Source organism: Neodiprion virginianus, chromosome 4 (genome assembly GCF_021901495.1).
Source record: "Neodiprion virginianus isolate iyNeoVirg1 chromosome 4, iyNeoVirg1.1, whole genome shotgun sequence".
NCBI classification, from domain to species: Eukaryota; Metazoa; Arthropoda; class Insecta; order Hymenoptera; family Diprionidae; genus Neodiprion; species Neodiprion virginianus.
In genome coordinates this window covers 2,427,198-2,443,683 of record NC_060880.1, presented here as the reverse complement: position 1 = coordinate 2,443,683, position 16,486 = coordinate 2,427,198, and the positions used below count along the sequence as shown (strand labels likewise).

Here is a 16,486-nt window from a genome sequence, read left to right as displayed (position 1 = left end):
TCCCCGACCTCCAGAGCTTGCGCGGTGCGTCGCGACGCCACCGACGCCGCCGCCGCCGCCCCCCTCCGGATTTCCGTCCGCCGTCAGACTATTGATCAACTATACACTGGCTGCAACACGCGACTTGACTCGAACGCCGTCGCCTCCTCGTTCGCGGAATCTCGACGACGCCGATTTCGCTCCCGCCATCCGAACCGGAGCCACGCGACGCTCCTACAGCGGGGAAAATCATTAGGGGGGAGGGTAACGTAATCAAACCCAGCAGCTGCAGAGGTGCCGAGGTGCTTGGTACCTACGTAACTTTTACGCAATCAACGGCCCACTCCTGCCTCTGAAAAGAAACAAACATAACCCGATCTCTTCTTATCTCCTACTCCGATTCCCTTACACCCGTATAACTTGTATAATTAACAGACGTCCGCGGTGCATATCTAAACAACGCTGTAGTCGTTCAATGAATGGAAATATCGTCAATTAATCCATGTTTCGTCCGATTATTATAGTACAACATATTGGAAAGATATCTGTATAAGGTAAACATATTTTCCTACCAGGATATAATAATCCTTCGAGAAATGAAATTTCGCCAAAAATTGCTATATAAGAAGTTGCTGTTCTTTTTTTCTTCTCTTTTTTTTCTTGCCCTCCGCCGATAACGACGTCGGGACTACATACGGTATACCTATACGCAGGCTTACCTATATACGAAGGCAAACGGTTATATTATTGATTTTTTGGGCTTAGAAACATGTGGCTGAGCCGCTATACCTGTATACATATTTATATATCTATACCTATCTACCTAGCCGCCTATTTACTCCCCATGTTCGGCTAGTCGTACGATCTGGAACGATAATTAGATGTAGTATAAAAATCCGTACTCGTGATGCATTCGTTAAGTGGAATCTGAAATTCCAGTTTTTCTGAATAATACACGTATAACGTAACTATCTTGTGTATGTTGTATGAAAAAAATTGCATTTATACACGTCCAATTCGAAGAAATCGTTTTACGAATCTTATCAAGACGTGATCATCGTTTCGTTTGCAGCGTCTCAGTGTCGAGCGATTTAATTCTTTAGTCGCAGAACTACTCCTGCAACCCCTGCAAACAGGCACACAGCTAGTGCAGTTGGGCTGCTTGCAGTCAGGCGCTAAAAATTTGAGTCTGCCGTTTGCCCTTGATATATTTTTTATTTGCTAGCTGTTTGATCGAGAATAACAGTAAAGCAATATTGCTTGAATAAAAATCGGTTCTATGTAATGTCAGCGAAATTTGAAACCACGCGTATATTAATTATATATGCAGTTGCATACAAAATCCGATTGTGTCATATGAGAATGACGTGATGTAGAGCGTGTTGGTGTACAAGTTGTAACCGCGTCAGTCTAAGTAGTACTAATTCTTGTCAATTAAAGAGGTCGCGAGACTGAAAATTTACTGGTCGAGCCAAGAGACCTAAAATTAAAATTAACCCAAGATGCAGCTATAAGTAATCATGAGGTGATCTTGTTGGTATATTATACAGGGTGGCCATTGGTCAGAGAATTTTTAGAAAACCGGGAAATGTCATGGAGTTCTCAAATTCTGGAATAGTCAGGGAAATATCAGGTTTTTTTTCGGAAAGTCAGGGAATAGTTCGCTATATTTTTTTTAATACAAATACGGCGCACAATTTTTTTAAGCTTTAGATAAATCACATTGAATACAAATTTTTCTTTACATATTTCGTTACGTTACATATTTTTTTCAATTTGCTATAAATAATTTATTCGAATTGGTCAGGGAATATTACAAGACTTTTGACTGAAAAACCTGGGAAAGGCGGGAAATTTCCTTGATTATAGAACAACAAAAGGAAAATTCGCTCTATTCACAGTTCGCAATACGAACGGTCTATTATAAGCCCCGAATCAATTTTGCAGCTTAATAAATCCAACGCTCGTTTATCTATCGCCTTGCCAATTATTTCTCATAGTAATCACTCGTTTGGTACGTGTCACATCCGGAATCAGCTGGAGTACGTACACAGAACCTCGGCAGATAAAAGTCCTTGAATATCCTGACCATATAAGGGAGCGCGATGTTTAAGGTTACAGTAAAACGATTCGTCGATCGAAGGTTTGGCGCGATGTGGATTAAACCTACCTTGGGAAAAAATTTCCTGTGTACTTACCACGCAGAGTCGCTAACCGTTTTCAATTTTTAACATACTCCGCTTCATCATGACCGAAAGAAACGTGATAAAACGAGCGTAAGCAAACGAATACTTGTTGCAATTGTTAAGAGAAAAATGTTGTATAAATGACAATTGTATACAACCAAATTGAAATACAACTATTACAGCCAAGTTTTATTGGAATCTCAATTAACGACATCTATTCACGTTGTTGTAACGATACTGATTTTACCACATGATTTCCTGATAACTGCATTCATTTTTTATTTATTTATTTATTGTATTCCAAAGTTTACACAAGTATCATAAACATAAAAATAAGTTTACATCAATAAACCCTACACGCGGTTACCTGTACGTCGGATTCGAATATAACAAAAGAAATGGAGAGTAGAATCTAACAAACTACTATAAAAATATATGGAGATTTAGGTTCAAGTTCGCTTACTTATTATGTTATACATATATTACAATAACAAAATGAAATTTCGCTCTTGCAGGAAACTTATATTCCGCCGATTTACCCGAATTAGGAGAACGAAGGACGCTTGTTGCTGACCTTGCTGGACCAATGAGCTCCGGAAACTGTACAACAAAGTCCATGGTTAGAGGTTGCGGTATGGATGTGGCAGACTCGAGGGTCGACGAAACCAGCCTTACATACTGCAGAAGCATCTTGGCATGACGGAAGAATGTATCTATTCAATATCCGCAACCAAGTTTGGATGGCGCTTCCTGCAGGATGTCAGCAAAACTACAAGGAAGATAACTGCAGTGCTTCTATACCAATACTTGACACATGTATACCACATTTTACGTAACCCAAGGTTTGTTTCTTTCGCGAATTGCAGAATGATATTATAGGGTCATCCGAATCCTCGATTATCCGAACCATGACTTGATTTACTCGAATGCTCAATTATCCGAAGGTTAGCTAAAGAAATACATTTTTGTTGCTTGCTAAAAAAGTGTGCAGGAGCAGGCGTTCGTCAATTGACAATAAATGACTACATAGAACCAAAACAATAAAATGATCGTTCGGCATTTGAAAGAGGTTCGACATGTATTTAGATGTTTATTACGGACTGTTTGTCGATTTAAATTTGTGTTGACGTATACATTATTATACCTTAAGATGATAATTGTATTTCAGTTATACAAACTAGATTCGATCCCAATTAATTCGGATAAGCGAGGTTCTACTGTGCCCGTATTTGGATTAAATATGAGGAGATTAAACTGCAGTTGTAACAGTATGATAAAAATTGAAAACAGTATGTCAATGACAATGTATGTACGATCATCATCCGCAGACGATTTAACCATTCTCTGCAGTTCCGCGGTTCACTCGAGGAGAGCTCCTTTAATCGGTATTAATCTCGAAGGATGCACCGCAGCTGCTGGCAAACCGCACACGATGCTCATTGCCAATTGAATCGTTGCAGTTTCGCCCGATTTCGCATTGGTCGCAACAGTGAACGGACGAAGAAGAGAGGGAAACGCGCGTGAATGGAAAGAGAGCGAGTGAGAGAGGAGAGGGAAGGAACGAAAGCCGAGTTAGTTACGAGCAGTGCGTCTGCGAGACGGATCGGCGTGGCATTAGAGTCAGGAAAGCTCGATTGTGAAGTTCGTCGCACGCAGGTTTTACTCGAGACTTAATCCCTCGCAGCGGAATAGCCCTACGTCAAATCCGTGAGTATAATTGACATACATTCTGCATGCGCACGATAACTGTATAGGTAGACTGTAAAAAACAAAAAAAAAAAAAAATACGTCGTGAACTTGTATAGAATATTGTTTGGAGCCAGGCAAACACTATTTGACGTTCAAGTTCTGAATTAATTGCAAAAAATGTTCTATAATAGTCCACACCGCAGCTACTATCGCTCAATTTTAACACCGCCATTTTTTACAGTGTATATGCAAGAATATAACAGATAATAGATTTCTCTCTCTATTCTATTATACTGTTACAAAGGGTGAAATCACCCGTTTAGCTCCCCTTTCTAATGATCTAGTATAATCATCGTGGGATAAAAGATATATATAAAAGCTCTCGTAAAATTATAACATTATTGTAAAATCAGTCCTGTTTTTACAGAATTAAGCGCATTATTACCATCTTTTAGTTTTTGCCTGATGTCTCGGTCGCTTCTTTATTCCTCAACGAACCGGATTTATTTCCGTAACATCCAAACGTGTTACAATCGCGCGTTTCGGCTTCAATCACCTGTTGCGCCCCCGAATTGTACAGTAACAATTATGTACGAAGATACTACGTGAACCTCGAAAATTTTTACAATCCAAATATCATCTCGTTCTCGCATCGTTCCGGAGGTGCACACCTATGTATTGTATTATACAGAACACGCAGCAGCATCGTTATGGAAACTCATTGAAAGTTCAAAGTATTGTTCGGTATTCGGATGCGCGTTATTTCATTCAAAACATACCTGCTACTCGCGTATACAATAAATTGCGTGCCGTTGCGTGACGAGTATTTTTTTTTTTTTGTTTTTTTCTTGTACCCCATCGATGCTTGTTTCGTGTCACATCAGCTGCAGCATTGCTGGAAGCCTATTGAAAAAGCGTATGTATGCAGTGTGTACACAACAACGTCCGTTCAACTGTTGTACAGAAAGTGATTGTTATTCGTTTGCATATATTTGAGTTAAAGCGTATAGGTATGTATGTGTTGTATGTATGCGTATTGCGTACTTTAAGTGTACTTTTAATGTACTTTAACGTGAATGTATGCGTATATACAAGCCGTGCCAGCACTGCACACCACCTACATGCAACTACTCGACTCAGTCACGCGTGTGTGACGTGCGTTTTATCGTATACACACGGTGGCGATGCGTGACCTGTAAACAATAGCGTTTCGACAGCACGTCTGATGGTGCATATAATGTGTAAAATGGAACAGAGTGTTGTTACAAAGGTGGTGCAGGAAGTCGGAGTATACGTGTGACGTTTTTACATTTCATTCGCCAGACGGCATACGAATTATAATACCACTATATGTCTGTTTAATTATTTTCTCGAGTTATAAATTCGACGATCGATGAAACATAGGAATACGTATAGTAGCAGCGTTTGGAGTGATAGATGATGAAAACTCGGTATGTATACATCAAGCATATTCGAAAGTGTATAATTTGTGCCGCGGGTAGTTTGGTGTGAAATCGATGCGAAATTAGCGCTTGTTAATAAATCAATTTTGTATACCCGAAACGGTCGGGTAATCCTGAGGGTATAACGATCGTTCCAAGGTAAAACAGTTTCCCAATCCGCTGAGATAATAATTCGAGCTGATCGAATGCGAGGGCGGAAAATTATTTTCCCGGCGCTGGAAAAAGAGAAAGAGAGAGAGTGAGAGAAAAAAGAATTAACGCTCGATAATAATTCAACTCTCCGGATGTTCGATAGAGCAGAGAGTTGCTAAAACGTGAAGAAAGTGAGCTGACACTACACATTATACATTTATACACACCTATATCCGTTTTTGAGTATTAACTGGAACGAGTCGTTGACAGCTACGGGCGTTATCAAGAGCACAGAGCGAGTTGACTTTCTTTTGGACTCGTTCACGGCTACTCGCGGCGCGTGCTGAGAACGATCGAAAGCGTTTAGTAACGGTAAATAGTATATTGTTTTACTATATCTGCTCCGTAGAGCCGTGCTTAAAGCCGACACACTGTATAGGGCAAAATTTTCTAACGAGGGACGCGCGAACGTCAAATCGAGTCGCAATAGATGGAAGAGTTTGATACCTCGCAGCTGTGAGCAAGCGACTCGACTAATTTTAAGTATCCCAGGATTTAATTAATTCTGTATAAGACAGTGGCTGCAGGCGGAACAAACGGAGAAATATATCGTTATGACGATGCCAATTTACGAGGATTTCATCACGTGTGCTTGATAACGCGTGGCAATGAGGCTGAGGTTATTATAACGTTATTGTGACGATTAACGGTTTGACAAATCGTTATTTCACAGTTGCAGGAATGTCGGAAAATTCATTAAATCATACGATAGGGAAAAATTTATTAATATTCTGAAAGCCCGACTACTTGAAAACCTCTTTGTATGGGTATATATAAAATTTAAAAATGACAATTTTTCTCATCGATGTTTCGTTACCCGTTGACGTTACTTACTTCAGTCTCATCCTGCAGCAACGGTCGAGCACAATACCCACCTTTGTTTTTCGACTCTCAAACGGCAACGGAATAATAAATATACACACGCCGACATATACCTATATATACACACTGCATATAATATCCTGGAAGCTGAGTGAGCCGAGGCTCAAGGCGTTCGAGTCTCGTACACGTGTTGTACGTTATAGGTATACGTACATACATCACAATGCGTCGGTGATACCTCCGCCTACTTTAGCGATGACCTAACCAACCGCAGACGGTGAAGAGCCGAAGATACGATCATAAAGAGTAGCGTTCTTCTCTGTTTCGGTACATAACGAAAGAATCGCCGTTGGGGGAAGACTAAATTGTTGCATTTCTTCGTCTCATTCTTATTTCTTTTGGGTATTCATCGAGGATGCAGGTGCGGTGTATCTGGGTGTATCGTTGCGGGTCTCGTTCGTCATTGACACGAAACGATCATTGAGATCGGTGATCACAAACACGAAATAAACAAAACAAACGACGAAAGGTACCGTGGTTTTAGAACTCGGCGTACAGATGGCGGGGCGTGGGCCGTTATCGGCACAAGTCCCGACCCAGCCTAACCAGCCAGTTCGAAGAAGAGAGTGGCTCGGACGGTAAATACGGTGAACAAAAAATTAGACACATAGCGAAGAACCGCAAGTGGCGCCTGAGTCAGGTAAACTCTCTTTCTCTCTCTCTCTCTCTCTCTCTATCTCTCTCTCACGGCGGCGGTAGCGTGGTGAGGGGAAAATTAGCTTCGGGAGAGCAGCAGCTTGGTGCTGCAGTAGTGACGCGCGGTCTTTCAGTATCGTATCAGGACACGCGTGTGCGGTCCCAGGACTCTCAGGATCCGAAACTTCGAGCTACGAGTTTACGAACCTCCCTTTCCCAGCCGCCAAGTAACAAGTGGTGGTGCCGGCGCTGCGACGAACAGGGACGAACGACATCGATCCCCGATGACACGAATTATTATAGCTGTAAGTGCGAGTATAAACGACACGACAATCACGAAACTAACGTTAGCATTCTCACTTGTGTTCCTCGATATTATCAATGACAGCGTGATCGCAGGTCCGGCCATTCGTTCACCAGACATTCATCGGCCGAACACGCGGACAATACGGGAGAGCCTCTCTCTCTCCCCCCCTTTCTCTTTCTCTTTCTCTTTCTTCGAGTACTGCTGATCCCTTCATTCCCTTCCGTTGCCTCTGTAAGTATCTGCCACCCAGTTCTCGCTCACTGCTCACCTCACATCCACGCCGATGATCCTTTCCCACGGTATATATCCTCGGGTATAATCGGCGTAGAGGGCAAACCGAACGGGGACGGTAGGACCCGCTCGTACGGTATATATCATCTTTACATACATACTTACGCCGCGGCGAATCGTGTGTTCACTTTTTACTCCTTGACATCGCGTTGTGTCGTTTTGTTCGGTTAAAAAACAGCCCCGTCAGCTGCTGCTGCTACTGCCACTGTCGGGTTACGCATTTTACGAATTTTGTCCTCCGTCGAACTGTTCGAGGTGATTTTTTTCACTACTTTTCTCCGCGATATTGCAGCGCACGATTTTAGAGTGTGAAATAAGTGTTTATTTTCTTGATTTTCTTTTATTTTCTACACACCTTTCTCTCGATGACACTCCACGCTCTAGTTTTTCTTCCGAAAATTTACACGCGAGCACATTCTTTCGTGTAGTTACGTTATACCGTACGCATATAATGTATACGTGCCATACCTGCATTGTTTGCGTTTAAGCGTGCTGAAATAAGCAGAGAATAATGATAAATACGCTTGTCTCGAAGTACTGATCGTATATCATCGGTGATTGTAGGCACCCGTAATTTTTTCTACTACGTATCGTATAAATAATAATCTATACATGTACACGTGTATTACGCGTCTTGACCACCGTTAACTTAACTCACTTATCTCAACGGCGATCTCCTACCTAACCTAATTCAACGTAACTTAACCTAACCCAACTAAAATCGGTGCAGGTTGTAAGTCCGTGCACTTCGTTATTCGGATCGAGTATGACTAATTTTAACCAATTGTAACGCAAATTCGACGCGGCGGCGTTACGGTCAAATTTGGAGCGGTGTTTTTTTCCTTCACAATCAGTCAGTCGCTACGTAACAGCAGCACGCGTAACTTGTCTACTGACGTCGCAAAAAACAATTCTTTTAAGGAAGTAAAGTGCGGTTTATCAGTCAGACGAATTCGCGCGCGGAGTTTATTACGCACAGTGATTGTTCGGTTGGTTCGATTGTTATCTCCCGATATCGAGACGTATTAAATAATAAATATCGCTGAGATTGCACGTACTTATTTACTCTGTGAGTAATTTGTTATTTTTTTAGTCTGGAATTGACTGTAAGATTCGTTCGAAAAGAAACTCCGTGGTTCGAATAAACTGTAACGCCTAAAGAAAAGAGAAAAGCATGTTTTACCTGGAGCTACAGTTTGATCTTTCGAAAGTTGTTATACCTAATTACTCGACTTCGTTTCTCACAAGTTCGATTTAACCTTTTGAGTCGTAGTGGTAAGTCTTCTTACCACCTATGTTATATCCATGTTTTGTACGTCTAGAGAACTTTTCAACATATTTCTTTGCGGTATTTTTCTATTTCTGACAGTATACCAACAGGTTTTCAATACTCTAGAGTAATTATTGCGATGCAATGTTAATTATTATTGTTAGAAACAAATTGATTGAAAAAAATGGTGAAAATTGAAGGAATAATTCATTTCCGAGAAAGTTAACCCTCTACGCTTACACGTGTTTTACACAGATTATAAGTTTTTGGGGATGCTGATTACGAATCTGAAATCGGATTTTGAAAATTCAGTATAGCGAATCCAATCAGCGATCCCGAAAACCCCTCCATGGCCTTTTTGGACAGCATTCGGTCAAATATGAAATTTTCGTCCGCTATCTTGAAGTTTTGATATCTGATATGAAATTCGTAATGAGCGACCCCAAAAACCAGGGAACACTATCTTGTCATAACAGATGACTCAGGACAATAATGCGTGACTCAAAGGGTTAATGTTTATTTTATAATTTCACCTATTTCTTCCTGCACGTCAGGATGGGGACGTTGTTTTAATCGTATTTCCTCCTTCTCATCTATAGATTTACCCGATCGAACGAAACGTACAAGAGTTTCGATTTTGCACCGCGTCCATAATAAAGTATCAACGGCAACACAAGGCCGTGTCTCGGCACAAGACAGCTGGATCGAAAGTGAAAATACATAGAATAAACCCGTGTTACTTATTTCGGTGCCGAAAAACTCTGCCCGTTATTCACGCTTGCCTATACTGCGTAGACGGAGGCGCATATATATATATCTGTATGGGTGTAGGTCTTGTACCGTTCCTGGGGGATCAGGTTTTCAGAGTCTCGTAACTCTATACAGACTGGACGGATGGACGGACGAAGACCGAGGGGCCTGTGAACCGGCTACGTGCTCCGCCCCGCGTGGCTCAACGGCTATTGTCCCGACGGTTCCTTCACGGTTTTTCCATTGTCCGATGACCCCCGACTTATACTGCCTCGCCGTAGAGAGATAAAGAAGGAAACAAACCCCCGTCGTATAATCGTTGCGCCCCGTTTCACCGTCGCCGTGAAAAAGTTGACGTGCGAATCGGTTCTAAAATGTACGTGTATATCAGGTTGGTTCGTTGTTTGACTGTTTTCTTTTTTTGTTTTTTTTTTTTTTTTCTTTCAAGTATTTCTCACAAATTTTTCGAGTGGTACCTTAAAAAAAAAAGAAGGATAAAAAGTGAACCACCCTGATATATATGTACTTAGTAAAAATCCCTGGGAACCGAGACCTACCGTTTCGTTTTTCCCGTCGGGTCGCGTCGGACGGGACGAACCTTCGAATTGCGTGACCTGCGGCTTGGCCGCCTCGAAATTGGGTTCTGGGAATCAGGGGGGGAGGACAACGGTTTGTATTATACAGGAGTACACGTAATGAGACGCCGAAACACGGCTCTTCGCCCATACACGCCGCTTGTTTTCCCTCTCCTTAGAAACAATCATCTTTATAATGAAACATGATTTTTGGCTACCCTGCAGGACCGCGAATTATTGTTACAGGGTACGGAGATAATTCGCGTTTCAAGCTCGTGAAACAGCTTCGAGGCGATAATAATGGCTACCGAAACACGCCGAGTTTGATTTTTTTTTTTCGTTTTTTTTTTCATTCATCTTATATACCAGACTCCAGAACGTCGACATGTACGTACATTTGAATTTTCAATTTTTCGATACCATTATTTTCTTTTTATAATCGTTGCGGGGTGGGGGGTCGTTGGTGGTCTAAATCAAGAATTTCTATAACCTTATTATGCAACAGCTTCGGCCGTCATGTTGAATTGAAACAAAATTTGCTATTACTAAAATTGTAGAGAATTAAACTTGTTTCCTACAAGTGTAGTTTTGACCATTCTTAGTCGAAAGTTGAAAGTGTAGTGCGAGTAATTCCACACAAACGAATTTTCCCATAAATTCATCGGACTGAAGTCAGTAACGGTAACGTAACCAAATAATGGGGGGTAAAAATTACTATTTTGCAAGTTTACTTTCGAGTATTTCAGTTTTCGAAATATGAATACATTTTGCCTTATTATGATTTATTGAATTTCCGACATTCCTGCAACTGTGAAGTAACGATTTTCCAAAACGCTAATCATTACAATAGCGTTACTAACTTCAGACCTCATGTAAATTCAAGATGGTGGACGAAACTATTGCAGAATCTCGTCAAAATCCTGGAGTTGGACTACTAATGAGGGTACAAATGCGGGCGGTAATGGTCACTTTTAATAGCAGGATGTGCACCTGTCGCAACGTTCAGTCGGTGAACCGGCTTGAGGCACTCGAGCCATTACGGGCGGCCAGTTTCCGGTGAATATTGACTTGCGTATATAAGGTATAACACCGAGTCGACAGTTTCTATCGCGGAAGAGGCTCTTTTCTATTTATTTTTCCTACTTTTCTCCCTGCGGCTGTAGCCGCAGTGTAAACGGCAGCGCTCTTCTCAACAGCTATCTCTGCAAATATTATAGCCGCTGCGCACTTGAAAAGAGATATTGCGTGTTTTAATATGCGTACATACAGGTATATATATAATACAACAAACTTTTACAACCGGGCGTGCATTTATCCATGCACGCCTATATTATTATAAGTAACTAAACTTATTACGCGCGGTGAAATTTCTAACTCAAGTTAACATTGCCTTTTCTCCATTTTACACAGCAAATGCGTCAGCCACGCGAGAATAAGAAAGGGGAATGAAAAAAAGAAAGAAAAAAAAATCCACACCACGAGAAAGACCTACTTATGATATAGTGTTTAACAAGCGATGATTTTTTTTCTTTTGACCACGCGTTTTTCTGCATAATTCACAGCTTAGAATACGTTTCTCGTATAGTTATACCTTATATAATAATGAACACAAAATACGGTTTTTTGTTTTTATCTTTTCGCCTCGGTCTAAATTCCGAGTCAATAATTATATGTTATATACATCAGTTTTGTTCGATTTCGCAATTGTCTGTGAAACTTTTCGCTCTGCATCGTACGAATTCGACGATGAAATTATCTTTATCCTCTTATACAGGCAAAATTTATTCATGATATATAATAAAAGTACAGGTGGCGTTGAGGTATATAGTTATGTGCAAATCTATCACATCTACAGGTTTCCACGTCGTATTTACAGGTGGAGACCTATCTCGCGGTTAACGGCACTCAATTAATACCGTTTAACCTATAGACTGATTGTATACTTTTTTCTCTGTTGTTGTTTTTTTTTTCTTTTTTTCACAAAACAAATAATAATTTAAATTCTCGCCTCATCCAGCTGCATGCGCCTGCAGCGATTACAAGAATAGAATTTTTTTTACGATTCTGAGAAAGAAGAACTCTAAACGTGCCAAAACTTATTTTTTATCTCGCTCGCTTATTGCGAATGTATACGGTAATACATAAATGCAAGTCGTCTCACGAGATGTGTTTTCTTTTTCAGATAAGATACCGCATCGGTGTATAATAATCCTTCCCTACAATCGGAGGTCCAGAGAGCCGGAGCAGCGACAGGTTCGGGAATTCCCTGCAGCCTACAATAAAAGGAACCCGGGAGAGTAACGAAGCGAACGATGGCCGAACGCCGGGGCACCAAAGCCCTCGAATTATGGTGCCGGCGTATAACCGAAGGCTATCCTGGTGTCAACGTGCAAAACATGACGACCTCGTGGCGCGACGGACTCGCCTTTTGCGCCATGATTCACCACTTTCGACCAGATCTTGTGTGAGTCCAACCAACCGAAACCTGTAGCCGGCTCGTAGCACGTGTCAGGCTGGATATCGCAAACGTGTACAATAAAACGAGGCGAGAGGAGGAAAGAACATGGATTTTCAAAATTCGTCAACACTTCAGAGCAGTATAACATATCGGATTCGGAACTCATAGATCTTAAGGCCATTTAGTACTCCTACCCTTATAGACCGAGCAAACACATCCCTGTTCTTTCTATATTACTGGGTTATGTTCGCAGTTAGGAGGCCGAAGAAGAGCGATTTTTCAAGGATTTTTCACGAACAGACATCTCAATTTATTAATTACATAAAAATTTATATACGTAATGGGGTAACATTGAACCTCATTGTGATATTTTTTATTCTTGTATCTGGTCTTTAATCGAAGGAATAAGCAAAATATTAATTTCCTTCAAAAACGGCAGCTTTTCACAAAAAATTCGATTCTCCACCAGAATTTACACCGTAATTTTTTTATTGAATGTAAAATATCTATCGGAGAGAAAAAACCTTCGATCAAGGATTATAAATGCATTCATAAAGCTTGCGTAAAAATTTCAGACTGATCGGTTCAACCGTTTCCGAGGAATTACGCACACCGACTTTGAAAACAGTTTTGCAAAAAACGCTTTCAAAGTTTCACAAGCACTTTTAAAACGCTCCGGGGTGTCTTTGCAAACGTGCGCGTAACTTCGATAATATTTGTCGGATCGACATGAAATTTTCTTTTTATCTACTTGAATATTTGTACATTACGAGAGTGAAAGTAAAAAAAAAAGAAAAATCGATTCTTGAGAAATCCTAACTGCGTGTAACCTCATAAATAAAGAAACCAACGGTAAGGTTTCAAATTTCGACAGTGCATCGCTCTTATGTGACGGAATTCAGAAAAGTTACTCGTATCCCGAAAATCGTCGAAAAAGATCGGTAAAGTTAGGAGCACTGCATGACCTTAAAAGAGGCCTTGATGGCGCGACCTTTCGCCTTCCTCTCTCTCTCTCTTTCTCTCTCTCGGCGGAGGAATCGAGGGGAGGCGAAACATCGAGCTGTGTTTGCAACTATTGCAAAATTCTCCGTTGCAGCAGCGGCGTGCACTCGCCGAAGATAAACCCACGCGATAAGCGTAATCCAAATGGAAAAATGTTCGATCGCGAGAGGATCCGTTTCGTTTCACCGCGGCAGCTGCACGTTCCGAGTCGATCCGATTCTTATACGCTTGTAGTAGAAACGCTGCACCAGCGCGACCGGGTCTAATTGACGAACGGAGTGTGACGCGCCGATCGCGGACTTCTCGTTATATCCACCGGCTATTTGAACACACACAGACACACAGGCGCAGACACACTCATATCCTTTATCGTTTGATTCACAAATCCGCATTTTCATTTTATTTTTCCTTTTTATAATCCGCTGTGCTGCGCAACAGCTCGTAAATGACCGGGACGCGCGTGCCGTTTCACGATTCGCGACTATCTTGTAGCACGGATCCGATCCCGATCAACCGGGAAATTCACTCGATTCTCGCCTTTCTTATTTATTTTATTTTATTTTTCTTCTTTTAAATTTATTCCTTTTAACTTGTTCTTTTTATCACCTTGTAGTTTCACGATCTGTTTCCTCGGTTTTTACCGATGATACATATATAGTCGTGTTTTATCGCGCTGTCGTTGGTTGATCGAAAACTAGGTCAACTTTTCACCTCCTGTATAGTATGCGTATTAAAAACCGTCGTCAGCTACACGCCTCGTGAACAGGAGACCCACCTCGGGGCCGTTCATTAATTACGTAAGGTTTTCGGGAGACGCAGAGAGGAGGAAAATCGCGAATTGGGTCGTTCACGGTGTTTTTCTTCCTCTTTCCTTAATTTTTTTTTTTTTTTATTTCTTTGCTGTCACCTGTACACTGACTTTACATTTTGACACACGGGATTGTACGGTACATGCATACGGTATTATAAATTCAAAGGCTCTTACAGATGGGAGAAAAAATTCATTCTTTTCTTTCAAATTGCAGAGGGAGAAACAAAAATGAGTAACGCGAAACGAAGCCTTACGTCGCGTATATAGGTATATCCATAATAAACGGGGATGTGAAAATCTTGTCTGGCTTCGCACTGCATCGCGAAGGGATCTCATAGGGGAGAAAAGGGAATGGAAAATTAAAAGAGATTGTCGTTACCTATATGTTATAATATTCACATACTCTGCCACGCGTAAATATCGCCTTTCTACGCGATATACTCGCGTCGAGTATTATTATACGTCGCATAATAGGTGTTACGTTCACATTATTATATTATATGTATATATATATATACGCTATGCGCAAACAATGAAGCGTCGTGCATTGCAGTGTCGAAGGAAACGGGAACAAGAGTCCCTGAACAACCTGCGCACGGTTATATTTCCGACTTTCTCTGTATAAGAAATTCCCTTGGTATAATTTTCTCGCTGTTCACTCTGCAATGTTTACTTTTAGTGGCGGAAATATTACAGGCGCACGATTAATTAATTTTTACTTTCTTTGTGTCATTCCTGCGTGCAAGTAAATTATGTGCGTATAGATTCAAGGCCTCTCTCGGGTGCATAGAAATAAACAAATTCTCACGGGGTATAATATTTTGAAAATCTATTTCAAGATTTACATTTACTTATAATTTTTGACTCTGCCTTTTCTCCCCCGCACTAGGCCAAAAGTAATCGATGCATCGATTAATCGAGTCGAAAAAAAAAAAAATAATCAAACACGACTCGATTGAATCGGTAAGAATTAATCGATTAATCGCTTGATTCGTGTCTTTTTGAAACGGTGTATACGAAACCAAAATTTCGTAAATTTCAGTATATAGTCTTAATAGAGGAAAAGTATTTCGATAATTCATAGGTTCATTCGCAATATTGTTAAATTTCAGGGGGAAATAATCATTTATCTTTCACTTGATACATCAAACAGGTAGTTAGTTAGTAAGACAATGATTATAATTGTTGCTCTGATCGCCTAAATTGATATTGTATCGCGTGTTTCGTTTGCAAAATTTATGCAACATATAAATATTTGTTTCTCTCATCTCTCGATTCCCGATTTATCTGCAGTTGAGCGTTTCGACGGGGTGTGGCTGCCTCCTCCTCGTCTACCGTAGGTGCTAGGTGACTCCGGCTCTGAGTCATCGGTCGATCCCCGCCACCGTCGTCGTCGTCGTCGTCGTCGTTGTGTTGTATTGTACCCCGTTGGATCGGACGGTCGGTTGGTCGGTTTGTCGGTCGATTACGGAGCCGAAGAGCCGGTTATAATACCGTGTCGTCCGGTCCGCGATTGCCGCCGCCTACCGCGCTCCGTATAACGTATTCTCTTTTTACGCATATATCATGCACGTGTAACGGTCGCCCCTGTCTAGCAAGTTGGAAAGAAAAATAAGAAAAAATTAAATAAAAAACTAAAATAATTATAATAATTTACAAAACAACAGAAACAAAGAAACTAGAAACTAGATTGGCGACAAAAATGTGCGTAATAAAGATACGCGTAGGTACAACATGGGTATAATGCACGTGCATCTGGATACGTAATATAGAATAGCTATATGCGTACACGGAGAGAATAAGAGTGCATATTTTACTCGGAACTGTATGAAAAGAGGAACCCTTCAGGTTTTTTGCTAAAATATAGGTCTCAAAAATGCAGAATTTATTATGAAAACAGTGAAAACCACTGTGTGCAGAGTAAAATTTGATGAGGATGAAGTTGGTCACGTTACTGTAACGATGCACGTTACATAGGAAAAATCGTTACTTTGC

The 16,486-nt window shown here is 40.9% G+C and overlaps 1 protein-coding gene across 3 annotated transcripts in view; it reads left to right on the top strand.

Moving 5' to 3' along the window:
* The first annotated feature begins 3,652 nt into the window (after positions 1-3,652).
* Positions 3,653-16,486, top strand: part of LOC124304096 (MICAL-like protein 1) — a 26,281-nt gene continuing 13,447 nt past the window's right edge. The window contains exons 1-2 of one of the 3 annotated variants that reach the window (XM_046762124.1): positions 3,653-3,872; positions 12,403-12,684. In XM_046762124.1, coding sequence (XP_046618080.1) covers positions 12,533-12,684 — 152 coding nt within the window. In that variant the 5' untranslated portion in view covers positions 3,653-3,872; positions 12,403-12,532. Of the gene's footprint in view, positions 3,873-7,141; positions 7,333-12,402; positions 12,685-16,486 lie in introns of those variants that run through there. The other 2 variants (XM_046762122.1, XM_046762123.1) reach the window with 2 other exon arrangements.